The sequence below is a fragment of the Aspergillus oryzae genome, chromosome 2 (genome assembly GCF_000184455.2).
Source record: "Aspergillus oryzae RIB40 DNA, chromosome 2".
Classification (NCBI taxonomy): domain Eukaryota; kingdom Fungi; phylum Ascomycota; class Eurotiomycetes; order Eurotiales; family Aspergillaceae; genus Aspergillus; species Aspergillus oryzae.
In genome coordinates this window covers 1,289,583-1,305,636 of record NC_036436.1, presented here as the reverse complement: position 1 = coordinate 1,305,636, position 16,054 = coordinate 1,289,583, and the positions used below count along the sequence as shown (strand labels likewise).

Below are 16,054 nucleotides of genomic sequence, written 5' to 3'. Positions count from 1 at the left end.
AACAGCTGAACCTGTGCAGCCAAAGTGGATATTGTGTGTTTGTTGTTCGTTTCCTCTTACTCCTCTTCATTACGCAAGTGTTGCAGCTAATCACTGGCTATAAGGCAGCAAGACTAAAGATGTTACCAGACGGGATTGACACGTCGAAGTGTGGAATGCGTGTCTGTCCATGATACATACGCCTCGAGAAGGCTAGAGAAATCCCCGTTTCCACTTGGCTTAAATGCCTTTTCCAGTCTGCTAAGTTGAAGCCGGAGAATTAAAGATTTAATTAACAATCAGTCTCTCTCTTTCTTTCTTTCGTTAAAGTCTACTGTCCCACATACCCTGATTCCGGACATACTACGGACTCCTCAAAACATTGTCTTCTTTTTAGATTATTGTGTTGGAATATTGTCATATTATCTTCAAAATGCACTCAGAGTCAGAATCAGGCTACGAGTCCCAAGTCTCGATGGACGAGCCATTCACCCCCATGTTTAAAAAGGAACATCAACATGATGGCCAACTACCAGATATCACGTACGTATATTCCATGCAGATTCCACTAATCCACTTACCGTTTTACTTACGTTTCTGCTTCGAGATAAACAGACCAGACGACCGCGTGATTGCAGTGATGGGGATAACAGGTGTCGGAAAAAGCACCTTCATCTCACATTTTAACGAAGACGCCCTTGTAGGCGATAGCTTGATGTCCTGTAAGTCTTTCCCCTCCAAATCTTACCCTACCTGTCTCTAAAAAAGCAATCCCACTTACCAAACTCACCAAAAACAGGCACAACAGAAGTAGGCATCCACAAAGCCCAAATAGACAACCAAAGAATCTACCTAATCGACACCCCGGGCTTCGACGACACCACACGCTCCGACACAGACGTACTCGTCGAAATCGCCGACTGGCTCCGCTTCTCCTACAACTCCAACATCAAACTGGCCGGAATAATCTACCTCCACCGAATCAAAGACGTGCGAATGGGTGGCGCCTCCATCCGCAATCTAATGATGTTCAAGAAGCTCTGCGGCGAGAAGTGTCTCAGCGGGGTGGTTCTCGCCACGACGATGTGGAGCAACCCGCCCACGGAGAAGGAAATCAAGCGTGAGAGCCAGCTGAAATCGGAGCGGAAGTTCTGGGGCGAGATGATCGGGCATGGAAGTCGGGTTTTTCGCCAGGATGATGGGGTTCGCTCTGCGACGGAGATTATTCGGTATATTTTGGGGCGGCCGCAGAATGTGACGCTGCGGATTCAGGAGGAGATGGCGAGTGGGAAGTCGTTGGGGGAGACTGCTGCTGGGAAGGAGGTGCAGGCGGAGGTGGAGCGGTTACGGGCCAGATATGAGAGGCAGTTGAATGAGCTGAGGAAGGAGATGAGGGAGGCTGAACGGAGACAGGATCTCAATCATAAGAGGGAGATTGAGGCCGTGAGGGCGGAGCTCGAGGAGGAGTTGAAGAGCAGTAAGCAGCAGCAAAGCATCTTACGCATGGACATCGACGAGCTACAGAGGGAACGAGACGCGATGCATCAACAGGAGCTGTCGCACAGAGAAGCTATCGAGGAGCTACGGAGACAACGCGACGCCGAACGAGAGGAAATGTACGAAAAGGAGATGGCCCACAAAGAAGCCCTGCACCAGCGAGACGCCGATCTCCGAGTCCTGCGCGCCAGAGACGAATATGAATCACGGTTACTGGAGCTGGAAACGCAAATGGCGCGAGAGAAAAACCGCCGAAGTGGATGTGTGATGATGTAGTTGGGGTTCCTGGTATGTGTTCAAACTTCGGTGGCCATATTTTTATTATTCTTACTATTACCTTTCATTTGTGTTTATTCCTGGGCGGATTTCTACCTGTTTCCTGTTTGTTTACATAATATATCATAGTTATCATATATCAAAAGATAGGACATTCAAAACACAAAATAAAAAAATTATCAAACAATCCTTAAATTATACTATGTGATAAAACTACCCCTCAATCGGGCGTCACCACTGACACTTTCATGCCCTAACCAAATCCAATTAAACCCCATCAGGCCGAAATCAACTCCCAACATGCTATCCATACCAAGATATGTACCAAGATACCAATCCTTCTATTCTTACCCCACCAGCGGACTGACATGGCTGCCTAGAAAAAAACACACCACAGCCAGCGAATCCCTCCAGTCAACATACAGGGCAGTGGACACCAGATAAGAGACAACATGCTTCTGCTTCATTTTTCCTACATTATCAGTTCATCTGATTGGTACAAGTAACCGCCACGTCAGGTTTGCCTAGAGAGTCTCCTGTTTTTTCCACGTTGACTAAGGGACGGAGGGGGCGAGAACGGGAGCCCGAAGCCTCACTGTTTTTACTAGTAAGTGGTATGTCGATCTTAGGGAATGACATCACTGTGCATAATATGGACTGTGTACTTGTGTACTTGTGTATGTATGTGTGTACATTGTACTGTACTGATAAGTGAGAAAATGATGTGTATTACTTTGTACATGTTGTTGGATATGGTGGGGTTTGCTATAGATTATCATTAGGGTATCGGGGGTCTGTATATTTTTTATGCTTGAGATGAGGATGGGAATATACTATGTCCCTTTGGGCTGGATGGTTGCGGCATGTTAGGGCACCTGGCTATATTTCTTACAGAAATTAATCGTGCTACTTATCGAATTTTAGCAGTCAATACTCATTATGTTGCGCGACTGCCCAAAGCACAATGACTAAAGTGTGGCTTTATTTGCGAGGTAGCCCTTTACTCGAGACGAGAGGAAGAAACAACATAGACTAAATCAACGTTCCCAATTACCTTACAATCTCTAGATACTACCAAGCCAAACAAAGTCCCTCACACAGACCATCCCTTTTCCAGCTTGCTTCGACCAGCTGCCAACTGCGCAAGAGACGTAATCGTAGCGCGCCCCATGATATCAAACACAGCAACATCAGCCTGCATCTCTTTCGAGAACCAGCTCCGAAGTTCGACTGCAACCAGCGAATCAACACCATATTCATGCAAAGCCTTGTTCTCGTCGATATCACCTTCGGAAAGCGAGAGAACCCTACAAAGCTTCAGCGTGAGAGCCTCCGCAGTCAATGTAGTTGCCTCCGCCGACGATGTAGCACTCTGCAACGCGGCAGCGATATTGACTCCGCGCGCCTGACCGTGCTGGTCAACTTCTGACGCCTGGTCAAGCTGTAAAAGCCCGAAAAGTGGTTTCTCCAGCCAATACGCCCTTCCGGCACCCCGCTCCATCACCACTGGGTGTACACCGATCGCTGTCTGGCAGCTAAGCCCGAGATCCCGGGCTACGACGGGATTGCAATAGGAGTCGAGCAAAGCGTGGAACTGCGCCTCGGTGACCGGCTCTAGGACCGAGTTGTTTCGCATAATTTCCCTCAGTTTTGAATCTTTTGCAACCGCCCCGGCAAATGTGAAGAGGCCCAGATCAAGAGATGTGGCGCGCTCGCCGGTGCTGACCCGGTAGTGGGCAAGTGCGTCTTGGAAGGTGTTACCGGCGGCATAGTTGGCCTGTCCTCTGGAGCCGATCAGGCCGTTGATTGACGATAGCAAGATGAAGAAGTCCATTCCCTTGGGAAGGAGCTCGTGGAGGTTCCATGACCCTTGTACCTTGGGGTTGACTGCTGTTTGCCAGGCGGTGTATGACATGTCTTCGTACGAGACATCCTATGGTAGGGGTTAGTATACAGAAGACTTGCTTGAAGCACAGGCTACACTTACATGTAATACCATCGCACCCTGAATACAGCCTTTGATCGGGGGCATGTGTGATTGACAGGCGTCGAGCGCTTTGCGGAGTGACTGTGCATCGCTCACGTTGCATGCCGGAGCCATGGCCTTAACGCCGTGGCTGTGTAATTGATCAAGCAGTTTACGTCCCTCGGCGCTGGCTTCACCAGATCGTGACAGTAGGAGAAGGTTTCGCGCCCCACGAGAAACCAGCCAGTTAACAGCATTCTGACCAAGGCCACCTAATCCACCGGAAATAACGTATGTAGCATTAGGGTCAAAGAAAGAGTTGGGTTTGGGCTTTAGGACAGTCTGTTTACAGGTCAGCAGGCTAAGATTGGTGAAACGATGGAGTAAGTGGATAACTCAATGCTTACCATGACTGGGTCATCTCGACGCATCTCAATAACCAACTTACCATGATGCTTCCCACCTTGCATCAGTCGAAAAGCTTTCTCCATTTCACAAACACCGTATGTGGCAATTGGACTTGGGGGTTGGAACTTTCCCTCCACGAGCAAGGCGAGGATCTCTGCTAGTGCAGAGACACAAGCAGCTGGGCGGTCCCTTGCCCACGACCCTAGATCTAGGCTAATGAAGGTTGTATTCTTCGCAAATTGAATCATCGGAAGCTTGCTGTTCGAGAGAATGTCCTTCTTGCCAATCTCAATGAATCTACCATACGGGGCAATGCACTCCCATGACTTGATGAGGCTTTCACCGGAGAGTGAGTTAAAGATTATATCAACACCTTTCCCTGCGGTTTGTTGGAGAATCGCCTGCGAGAAAAATGTGGACCTGCTCGAGTAGATATGGGATTCCGGGATCCCGTATGTTTGCATTAGAAATTTCTTCTTGCTTTCAGAGCCGACTGTAGTGTGGACCTGGGCTCCGAAGTGCTTCGCGATCTGTATCGCTGCTTGGCCCGTTCCGCCAGCTCCAGAATGAACGAGGACGGATTCGCCGGGCTGAATTCGTGCGAGTTCCTTTAGCCCCATATACGCAGTAATGAAGTTTGCAGGGACAGCAGCCGCAGCAGGCAGGGAAATCCCTTGAGGGATATGAACGACAGGATCTGTCTCGCGAAACCGCAGATGTGTTGAGTAGCAGTTGGGTAGAAAACCGACAACTTTATCTCCTGTTTTGAACTTATGACACGCTGTGCCAACACGCGTAATCGTGCCGCTGCATTCGAGGCCGATGCCCCCGACATTAAGCTGGCCCAGGGCAATAAGAACATCGCGGAAGTTGACGCCCACGTAGCTGACTTCAAGCTCCACTTCGTTGGCGGCAAGAGGCTGGTCGCCCCATTCGGCTTCAATGAACCGAAAACCGTTCGTCATGCTGGAGGATGAAGTATCAAGACGCAATTGAGTCCCACAGCCAAATGGTTTCATTATGGCTTGTTGTGGGTTTGTCTGAGCGGAAATCGCGTTGTTCAGAGGATGATGGTTAACTATGCGCCCAACTTGCAGCACCCCCTGATGCTCATTATATTCAGAATCACTAACTGAAGAGACTGGGGAAAGAATGTGCGATATGAGATCTAGCACTAGTCGGTGGTGAGGGCGTCTTTCTGTCTGTTGTCGTTCAAGAGAAAGAATGTAGCGATCTCGGCCTCCATCCTCTTCAGACAATACTCTGAATAGACCTTCAATGAGGTGTAGATGTGGTCGCCCAATGTTCGTTCCTCCTCCTTCAGTGACCCAGAGGGTGTTCTTGGTTGAGAGGAGAAGGGCCTGGAGTCTCGTATACACTTCTTCCTGCATATCACACAGTACTGGCTTGTTATATTCAAGCAAAAAGACTCTTAATAGATCATCAGAGGACCCCGTTTCCTGAAGTGAGACACATTCTACCGTTGAACCTGTCAGTTCTCGACATCCCTCTTCAAGTAGCCGTGCAAGCTCAGTCTGAATTCTGTCAGTCGGGTCATGAACGATTTGAATACGATGACCTCTGACAGCCTCTGGAATCTCTTCAGTAGCAGTGGCAATGATAAAGGCATTTTCTTGGCAAGTAGCATTCTCGACATCAGGAAAGACAAGATCGCATCCTGAGAATCCAGTCTGCGATAGCAGCTCATGCCACTGTCGTTCACCTACACAAGGGCCCAGCGAACGATAGGATTCACACCCTTTGCATGTCAGCATCTCCTCCAATGTTCGTGGCTATCATGACATGGATGATACCTACCTAACCACCATCCCTCAAGGAGCCCAAATACATACGCAGAACGCGCGGGGTTGGTCATTTCGTTCATGATCAGTTTTCCGCCACTTTTTCAGGCTATCAGTAAAATCTATGCTTCTAAATGGGGAGCTGCTCTCATGTCCACTTACGGTTTTAGAAGCTTACGGACGTGGGTCAAAGTCTTAGTTAAGTCTGAAGTGGCATGAATCACCTATAATGCAGATGTTAGTGGGTATAATAAGATAGGGCAAATAAGAGACACCATCATGGGGCATACCAACGAAGCGACAACCATGTCATACGTGCCGCACTCGAAACCCTGTTGCTCAGGATCATATTCAACATCAAGCGTGTTGAAACCCATTCGATCTTTCTCCGCAGCAAATTGACTCGCTGCTTCGCCGAAGAACGAGCGCGAGATGTCTGTGTATTCCCAGTGAGCATATCTAGAAGTTTGTGATTCATCCTGCCCTCGCCCCAGCGTGCGTAAGAAAATACGTGTAGCAGATCCCGTCCCAGCTCCAATCTCAAGTATTCTCATCTGTGGATTCACATGCGCTAATAGCTCGAGGTACGCCGTAATTCGCCTAGAACTACTTGAACGGTCGAGCTGGGACCTCATGTTAATCTCGAATCTAGCTGATGCAGAGGATAGGACTTACCGTATCATAGTAAAAATCATCGATGAGACCACAGGTAAAGATAAATTCTAGAGGGTCCAGCTCCTCACACAGAAACTTTGTAAGGTTTCTAGAGAAGCTTACCAAAAATTTCCCCTGTGGGTTACTCTCATAAAGCCGTGTGTCTAGGGTCTGAATATACTCTATATCGTGGAAACGACTTTTCCATGGTTCTAAGGAGAACACGAGTTGACCATCGCTGAGTAGTCTCTTCTGGGTAGCTGCCCATTCGAGGTATTTCTTAACCTGCAGATTGCTAGGTGACAGACTCCTCTCGGCCAGAACGTCGAGAGCTTCTAGAAGGCGAGCAAGCAATAGAAAGTCCACTTCGATGAAAAATCCTTCGAGTGCGGAAGTATCCACACCCGGTTGTCGACAGATCTCGTTAATGTCGTCGTTTTTCAACAACCGGATATCTGGCTTCCATTCGACACGATGACAGAGTTTGTCATCTATGGAGTTGTGTGTCTCTGCTACAGCAAGCTCATTAACCGCAGTACATCTGAGCCCGTCCACGGTGACTATCGCCTTCCCTAGTTTATCATCAAAAGCGGTGATATTTGCACATATATCTGAGTTGCCGGATGGTTCTACCCTTGTATGGACTTTAAAGATATCTTTGGTAGTGTTGAGACCATCCACAGATAGTTCTATGCTCTCGATGTGTGTTGGCACGGCGGTCGGTATAACCTCAGCACCGCATCTCGTCGTCGGCCAAAGTGCCGTTTGGATTAGTGCATCTAAGGCTGTAGGATGGATTGTCTCATATGAGGTTGATGGCCTGTTGCTCGCCTCACCAGTAACACATGTATAGTCGCTTGGGTTGACACTCAAGGCAGTGATTCCTTGGAAAGCGTCACCATACTCATAACCACAGGCTTTCAGATGAGAATATAGCGCTTCTACTTCGGCGGGAGAGGTGCATTCCTTGCTAGCTTGCAGATACGCGTCAATCTGTTGGCTGGCTAGATCCCGCTCAAGGTGGCCACAGTCGACAGGGTCTGGCTTTTCCGGATAATATGCAACTTGAATGGTGCCCGTACAGTTTGACACCCAGGATGAATCTGTATTCATGTAGAGCGCAAACTCATACCAGTGTGATGCTGCAGATGTAAGTGCCTTAACCGGACGCATATGGAAGGCTGTTTCCACAGTTTCGTTCTGTTCCTGGATTGGGATTGCAGCATGGAGAGTCACGTCTTTGATATTGAAACTTGAAATCTGTCGGCCAGTGATGGCCAACTGCTTTGCTGCCTCAACAGCCATGATGACCATTCCCGCTGCCGGGTAGAGTATGGTACCATTGATCTACCATGATAAAGACCCTTTGTCAGCGTATATTTATTGTAATTCTCGCTGCCTTGCATAATTCACCCTGAATGAGAGAGCATCTAACGCCCAAGGAAACTCACTTGATGATCTCGAACCCAGGGCATCTCAGACAACTTGATAATGTTTCTCCATCGCGGCTCAAGAGGGTTCCAATTGGGATCCGGCGTTCCCAAAAGGTCATTTCTGCCAATCTTGGGAAGTCTGTGATTTCTGCTTATTTGGCTCTCATGCCAGTAAGACTTGCTATGGTTAAAAGCATACTCTGGGAGATCTGGTAATGATTTAAGTAGGCCCTTTTCTTCGAGACTTTCGAGATTGTTCACAGCGCCAAGGTCGATTGAGTAGCCAGCTGCATGCAAATAGCCAGCCGCGGTCATAATAGTGTCAGTAGCTGGCACACCTCTCACGAGAAGCGAATGATACGCCACTGACTGCCGGTTTAAACTGTTCAAGTTCTCTTTGATAGGTGCTTGTAATGCGGAATGGGGACCCAGCTCAACCAAGTGATGGATTGGAAACGCCCGCCGATGACTGCGGTCAAGCTTCCGTCTAGGCGTCTCTGTATTTGAGCAGAGAGTGAACAAAGCATCGGAGAACTTTACTGGGGAGACCATATTGTGTACCCAGTACTCAGGAGCTCTTAAGTCTTCTGGTTTGATCCAGGTACCCGTGACAGACGACACCATTTCTATGGGTGTCTTGTGCTCGGTACCCTTCTCCAATTCTCCCATGGCGCTTTGATATTGGGCGGCGATTTCATGCATTTGAAATGAATGGTAAGCAACTTTGACCTTCAACTTTCGACAAAAGATGTTCTCTGCACTAAGTGCGGACTTGAGCATATCGATTTGCATCTCCTCGCCGGAGATCGTCACACTTTTAGGACTATTGATACAGGCCACTGTCAACCTCAAGATTTCGCACTCACCAGCTATTTTCTGCAAATATAGCCCAACATCCTTTGGGGATAATGCCACTGCAATCATTGACCCTTTGACATAGCTAGACTTTTCCAACTGGCTGCTCCATTTACCACGGTAAAAAGCGATCTTCCAAGCGGAATGCCTATCTATTGCAGAGGCACAGTATCTGCAGACCGTTAGATCATGAAGATAAAAGAACAAGAGGCAATCCAAGGGCATACGCAGCTGCAATCTCCCCAGCCGAGTGGCCGACTACAGCCTTGGGGGAAATCTTGAAGTGAGAGAGAAGGTCAACTAAGCCAACTTGAAGCGCAGTACAAAGCGGCTGGCTGTATTCAGTCTTGTTTACGTTTGACGATTCCTCTGGCTTTTGAAGTTCCTCTGAAAATGAATCAGTTCAAGATTCTCCACCCTCTTATCGGGAACGCTGTGGTACAGGACGTACCTAAAAGATCCCATTGGCAACCCAAGGTCTGGAGATACCTATTGGCAGCTTTGACACTATCACGAAAAACAGAGTATCCGCTTATCAGCTCGCGGCCCATAGCGTACCATTGCGCTCCTTGCTGCCCACAGATATTAGTTATTGTGTATGGGAGTGCTGTAAACTAACTCACCCCCGTGAATACAAATGCCAGGTTGGGCGATGAAACAGACCGACACGGCCGAGCAAACTTATCCACTATGGCTGACCAGTCATCCGAACATTTCACGGTGGCAAAAGTCCGCCATGGATGGTGGTTTCTCCTGTTAGCTAACGTGTATGCCAAGTTGTTCAAGTACGCCTTCTTCTCCTTGTCTGTGATATGAAGCGATGAGAAGAAAGATCTCCATTTGTCTTGGATACGGGATATTCCATTCTCATCGGCAGCTGACCAGACCAGCAATTTTGTTTCTTCGGCTATAGTTTCCAGAGTCCCATTTGTGAGATGAGACTCTACGCACATGGTGCTCAAACGAGCGGTGGTATTGTGATTGCCCTGTAAGCCATTGATCTGCAGGTAGTTCAAGGCATCGTCTAGCACAATATGGATATTTGAACCACCAAAGCCAAAGGAGCTGACTGATGCCCTTCGCAAGCCATCGACTGGCCAAGCCACTGGTGTTTGAGGTACCTGCGGTTGTTAGCCTAGCGGCTACCAGACATGAACAACGCTGAAAACATACCTTTATATGTAGGAATTCATCATCGATCCGGTGGTTCAGCTTTTCGAGACCCGCGTTTGGTGGAATAATTCCTTTTTCTAAGGCAAGAACAACCTTGATCACTCCAGCTACACCGCTGGCGCCCTCTAAATGTCCAACAGAGGACTTTACGGATCCTCTGTTGTATGGCTTAGCACCGGGTTTCGAAATTGATATCTAGCCGCAATACTTACATGTAGAGCGGGTCATCAGCTGAGCGGTAGTCGCGAAAGATGCTCCCAATTGCGCGGGCTTCAATAGGATCGCCCACCGACGTTCCTAGAAACAATGTGAGATCAGCCTCTCTCTTTGTACACAGAGTGTTTGGTTAAGCCAATGCCGCTTACCTGTGCCGTGGGCTTCAAAGTATCGCGTTGTTGCCAGGTCAAGACCTCCTCTCACATAGGTGTCGCGGATCAGTTTCTCTTGCATAGTCCCACTGGGCTGCATAATCCCGGGCGTACGTCCATCCTGGTTCGAGGAGGTGGATCGAATAACGGCTCTTATAGTGTCTCCATGACGGATAGCCTCTTCCAGTGGTCGGATCACTAGGACGCCAACACCTTCACCTCGTGCATAGCCGTTCCCACGCTGATCAAAGCTATATGAACGACCATCCTTCGAGAGTAAGCCTAAATTATCAAGACAGAGACTCATTTCCAATGCCAGGATAGTATTACTGCCAATGGCCAATCCCTTTCACAAGTTAGCGCAGTCTATCATGCCAGGCTCATTTTAACCGTTCTTACCATCGATGAGTTGCCACTCCAGATAGATTGACAGGCCAAATCAATCGCCATCAAACTGCTGGAACAGGCAGTATCAACCGTAGCACTTGGGCCTTGCAGGTTGAAAAACCAACTGACACGATTTGACAACATATTCATAGACGTCCCAGTAGCATGCCATTTCGGCAATGTCATAGGGTCTTTTACTTGCAACATATTGTAATCATGGGAAAAACTTCCTGTAAAGACACAGGTCTTGGAACCTGATGCTTCCGCCATCGTAATTCCAGCATTCTCAAGGGCGCGGTAAGAGGCCTCCAGTATTAATCTCTGTTGCGGATCCATGGCCTCTGCCTCAGTGGTGTTTATTGTGAAGAATCCAGCGTCAAATGCGCCCAAGTCTCCTTTCATGAAATTTGCTCCCCGTGTTGAGAGCCGGTCCAGACGCTCACGATCTGGGTGATAGAGAGCATCGATATTCACCCGATCGGGAGGGAACTCGCTCGCGGCGGCTCTTCCCTCCAGAAGCATCTTCCAAAAGTCCTCTGGTGTCACAGCATCTCCGGGAAACTTCAGTGATATGCCCACAATTGCCAACGGCGGCAGGCCCTGCTCTGAACAGGTGGACATGGTTGGCATACAAGACAATTCGATAAGTGAGCAGTAACCCTGGATACAAGCAGATCTCAGGTAAGTTCCTATGTCAATGTAGACGTTCTGTTGGATAATACTACCATATAGACCTGTGCTTGCTAAGTAGTTTCATCAGTTACTCTTCTTCGAACATAATCGCGAATCTTGGCAGTTTCTCTCCTTACTGGATGCTTGCACCTAAGAATGCCTCGCCACGTCACTTGTTATGATATTTCGACAAGTCACATACAGTGAGAGAATCTAAGACCTGTCATTGGACTGCTACCGCTTTTGGGTGATGGTAGGCCTGAATATAACCGATATCTATAAGCGATATCGATATTGACTTCAGTCAGAAAATAGCGTGACCCGAATTAAGACCTGCAAGCCGCATTACACTCGTCACCCCAATGACTAGCGGCATACAGTTCCAAAGAGTAAACCAATGCATGAAAAGAAGCAAGTTTTGGGCTGACCATTAGAATTTTTGGCGATTATTGCCTTTAGGGGAAAGCGCCAATGCAGCTCTATGTGGAGGTGTCCACTGCGGCTGTATCTTTGGAGAATCTCGTCTCGGTCTTTCCTCTTCACAACACCTGCTTGGCATTTAATTATTGGTCGACTCAGTCCCTCTAATGTAGGGCTTCCCATCTGCTGCAAGAAAACAAGACAAAAGATAAGCGCTACGGGCTTCTATCTTGGCTCATTTCTCATCTCAATGAAGTCCCGCCCCCGCGCTAGGGCTGTCCGTTTTCTTAAAAAATAAAATAAAATAAAATAAAATAAAATAAAATATGCACTTGATATAGTGATAGAATACCCTGTACATTCCGGTTTATGTTACAGAATTGATTGCACTCGTATATACTTGACCTGGTATGGCTATATAAATTGATCGGTTTATTTAGACACCTCGAGCCCCGAGATAATCCCTTATGCTTCCCTCTGTCAGAGGCAGACAACACAAAAGACTACTATTTCCACCTTCATGCTCTTTGAGTCTAGACTCCGAACTTATTCGATCGGTTTCCAGCCAAAATGAGGTTTCTTTGGTACATTTCGTCGACCCATAAACTCATGGTTGATTTGGCTAACCTTCCCTAGTCTACATGGCATTGGAAGTAATTCCCAGGCAAGCAATGTCAATCTGAACTCATTTGGGCTTTACAAAGGTTTACTGATATCATTGCTTATCTCAGACGTTTGAACAGCAAACAGGTAATGAAACCAATACCGTTAGCTGCATTCCAAAAGTTCCCATTAACCGGGTAAGCTGACTGCATGCCCAGCGGCCATTCGATACGAGCTTGGCACCCAACATACCTATGATTTTGTCGAAGGGGCACTGCCCTGGGAGTCGTGTAAGGCCGACCTTCCACCCCACATAGTCGAAGGTTTTCTGACAATAGGGTACGTAGCCATCAAAAATGTCACCAAAACGGATGAGGCAACATTCACATTTTGTGACCCTGAACAGCCGCATTCATGCCGACAGGCTGCTCGCGACATTGAGGGATACATCAATGAGGAGGGCCCTTTCGACGGAATTATTGGGTTCAGCTTGGGAGCAACCATGGCACTTTCGTGGTTGGTGAATTGGTATCAGACCAAGCAGGCGAATGGGTCTGAGGTTGCGCCATTTAAAGTGGCTGTCTTTTTCTCAAATGCCAGACAGCCATTCGATCACGATGCACTTGCGATGGACCGCATTGCATATTTGGATTCTGTCCAAATGGGTAAAGTGATTGACATACCTACTGCCCATATCTGGGGATCGGCGGACCCACAGGCTGAAGAAGCACAACGAGCTGTGAACTTTTGTGATTCGGAAAGAAGATCCATCTTCGTGCATGAAAAAGGCCATGAAATTCCTAGTTCAGTGGAGGACACAGTATCCATAGCGAAAGTGATCAATCGGGCCATCTACCAAGTCGAGGGGAAATGAGCGCTGAGACCCCTTGCAGGAAAGTGTCGATGTGTGGCACCTATGCTAGCGAGATATAAACCAATACATCGGTATGAACGCGTAGTTACAAAAGCAAAGTTTTGTCTCACTATCCTGTAAGGCGACCTGCCCGCATAATATTTCCTTTTATTGCATTCTGCATGCTCCTTAGGTCCTGCGCTCCAGCCTTACAGTCTCATGTTTAGGTACCCTATTTGTAGCTTACGTTCATACTCCAGTAACTCCACTGAATAATAATCAGTATCCTACAGTGTCTTACGCATACTGCCTTCCCATTGTAGCTACCAGTCAGGATGTCCCCGGATTCTGAAATGACCATGTCCGAAAAGCAGACTCCTGAGGGTGTCAGTGAGACCACCAGTGAAGACCCTATCGAATGGGATGGTGCTTTACATGGGTTTCCCTTATATCTCGGGGCCCTTGGGTATGGGAAAATCTGTGCGAACGAGCTGCATGTTTGCTAATGTTATTATGTATATATTTTCATCAGGCTCGGTCTGGCTCTCTTCCTCACAGGCATCGAAGCTACTATTGTGAGCACATCCTTGGTTACCATCACCAATGATTTGGACGATTTTGGTCGAAGCAGCTGGGTTATCACATCCTACCTGCTCACCTATACAGGTACCCGATGCGGTCCAACGACGATAGAATAAATATCTCTTGACTAAGCTTCTTCACTATAGGATTTCTTATGATCTGGTCGAAGATTGGTGATATTTGGCGGGTAAAAACAAGTCTTCTCGTTTCCCTATTTATGTTCACGGCATTCTCCGGCGGCTGCGGTGGTTCACAAAGTCTCAGGCAACTGTGCGTTCGTCCTTGTTTCCCCACTGTGACTCTCGATGGAGGTAAACTGATCTTATATACGCAAGAATCATCTGCCGGGCATTTCAAGGGGTAGGCGGTGCTGGTGTATACTCTCTCACGCTATATTCCTTTGTCCGTATAGTCCCCTACCGACAGTACGACACCATCAGCTCTGTCGCCGGCGGTATACTGTCCCTTGGTCTTGTCCTTGGCCCCTTGATTGGAGGCGCTGTTGCTGAAAAAGGCAGTTGGCGCTGGGTTTTCTTGTGCAAGTACGATCACCTCATTACTACCATCCTTCACGTATTCTGATGACAGCTACAGTGTGCCAGCCGGGGCCTTTTCCTGGGTACTATTACTTATCGTGCTTCCAGCTAACTTCCCCAATGCTCCATCGGCTCAAACAGCCTCATCTAAGTACAAGGGAGCTGGGATGAAGATAAAGACTTTCTTCCAGCGGGCAGACACCCTTGGTGCTCTGGCCTTGTTAACTGCGTCATCATTTGCTATCGCAGCCCTGCAAGAAGGTAATTTTGAGTACGCCTGGTCATCTGGTCTTGTGATCAGTTTTCTAGTTATCTCAGGAATCTTCTGGATTGCATTCCTCTTATGGGAGTGGTTTATCAGTAAGAAGGACCTCGATATTTACGCAATGTTTCCCTGGAGACTGGCGGGTAACCGGATCTTCCTGGGCGCTGCCCTGTGAGCAACCCATTGTCCATGATGATGGCTCTTTCATGGACGTGGACTTATCAGAGTAACAGGGGATTTTTTACAACCGGTCTCCCAATGACTGTCAGTATCATCATGATTCCTCAGCGGTTTCAGATCGTCAATAGCTGTTCCCCTATCGACGCCGGAGTCAGGTTTCTAGCCTACGCGTTAAGCAGCCCTGTTGGTATAATGTCCTGCTCTGTACTAACCGGGCGCCTTAAGATACCATTCTGCTACGTTGCACTCGGTGGTATAGTCCTCCAGGTTGTTGGTCTCTTCTTATTTTCCGAGACCGCTTTCTCAACAGACATCTCAGCTGCACAGTACGGATACCTTGTCCTGGCCGGACTAGGAACAGGTACCAGCGTAGCGGTATTCTACATGATGGTGCCGCTTGTGGTCGATGGTAAAGATCAATCAATTGCCTTAAGCACCGGGCTCCAGCTTCGAATGCTGGGTGGTGTTTTGGGCGTTGCAGCATCTACTACCATTCTGCATAACTATCTCAGGAGTCGATTGTCGGTGACCCTAGATCCTGACCAAGTCAGCCTATTGCTCTCCTCCAGTGATGCTATTGGAATATTTTCGCCCTACATTCAACTACAGGTCCGCCAGGCTTACTCGGTTGCCTATAGTGCACAGGTGAAACTTGCGGGAGGATTCTCCGTGGCTCAGTTGCTATCTGTCGCGATGATATGGAAGCGCTCAAATGTGCGGTATCTCAAACGTTAGCCATTTACCTCATGCCTGGACATGAAGGCTTGCTTGGCATAATAGGAGCTAGTAGCTATACGTTCAGGGTGGCTGGTGCTGCCTTCGGTGCGGACCGCAGTGGTATGTGAGATCCTGGGTAGGACTCCGTTTCCGGAAAAGAGTCCTATATGGTCACGCAAGGGGCTGTTTACAGAATACTATCCCTTCTTCTACATTTTGCTCAAGAGTCTGTAGTACAGTGCACATAGCATTTCCGTTTGAGTGCAGCTTTAAATTGTTGTTGTTTGCTCTTTTTTTCTCTTTTCTCTGTGCAGGTATGCTCTACCTAAGAGCAAGCAAAGTGTAGTGCTTAAAAGTCTAACCTTATCGACGTTGAACGCTTGAGCTCTTGTCTCTCTGGGTATCCACATACTTTGTCGATCACATAT

General features: G+C 48.0%; 3 protein-coding genes across 3 annotated transcripts; 2 read left to right on the top strand and 1 right to left on the bottom strand.

Annotated features, from left to right (window-relative positions):
* Positions 1-412: 412 nt before the first annotated feature.
* AO090001000507 (uncharacterized protein) lies at positions 413-1,752 on the top strand (the record flags this gene model as incomplete). Its single annotated transcript, XM_001818967.3, has 3 exons — positions 413-522; positions 595-701; positions 779-1,752. The coding sequence occupies 3 exons, from the start codon at positions 413-415 to the stop codon at positions 1,750-1,752; spliced, it is 1,191 nt and encodes a 396-aa protein (XP_001819019.1).
* A 1,093-nt stretch (positions 1,753-2,845) lies between these two features.
* Positions 2,846-11,428, bottom strand: AO090001000506 (type I polyketide synthase; the record flags this gene model as incomplete). The annotated part of the gene is made up of 14 exons (XM_023234582.1): positions 2,846-3,685; positions 3,740-4,060; positions 4,126-5,885; positions 5,945-6,027; positions 6,091-6,152; positions 6,219-6,551; positions 6,604-7,929; positions 8,034-9,042; positions 9,098-9,257; positions 9,322-9,442; positions 9,494-9,991; positions 10,044-10,238; positions 10,377-10,757; positions 10,811-11,428. 14 exons carry the CDS (start codon positions 11,426-11,428, stop codon positions 2,846-2,848), a joined length of 7,707 nt encoding a protein of 2,568 aa, XP_023089691.1.
* A 2,253-nt stretch (positions 11,429-13,681) lies between these two features.
* On the top strand, positions 13,682-15,644 carry AO090001000505 (uncharacterized protein; the record flags this gene model as incomplete). The annotated part of the gene is made up of 6 exons (XM_023234581.1): positions 13,682-13,812; positions 13,879-14,012; positions 14,075-14,198; positions 14,264-14,470; positions 14,523-14,900; positions 14,963-15,644. The coding sequence occupies 6 exons, from the start codon at positions 13,682-13,684 to the stop codon at positions 15,642-15,644; spliced, it is 1,656 nt and encodes a 551-aa protein (XP_023089690.1).
* Positions 15,645-16,054: the final 410 nt, after the last annotated feature.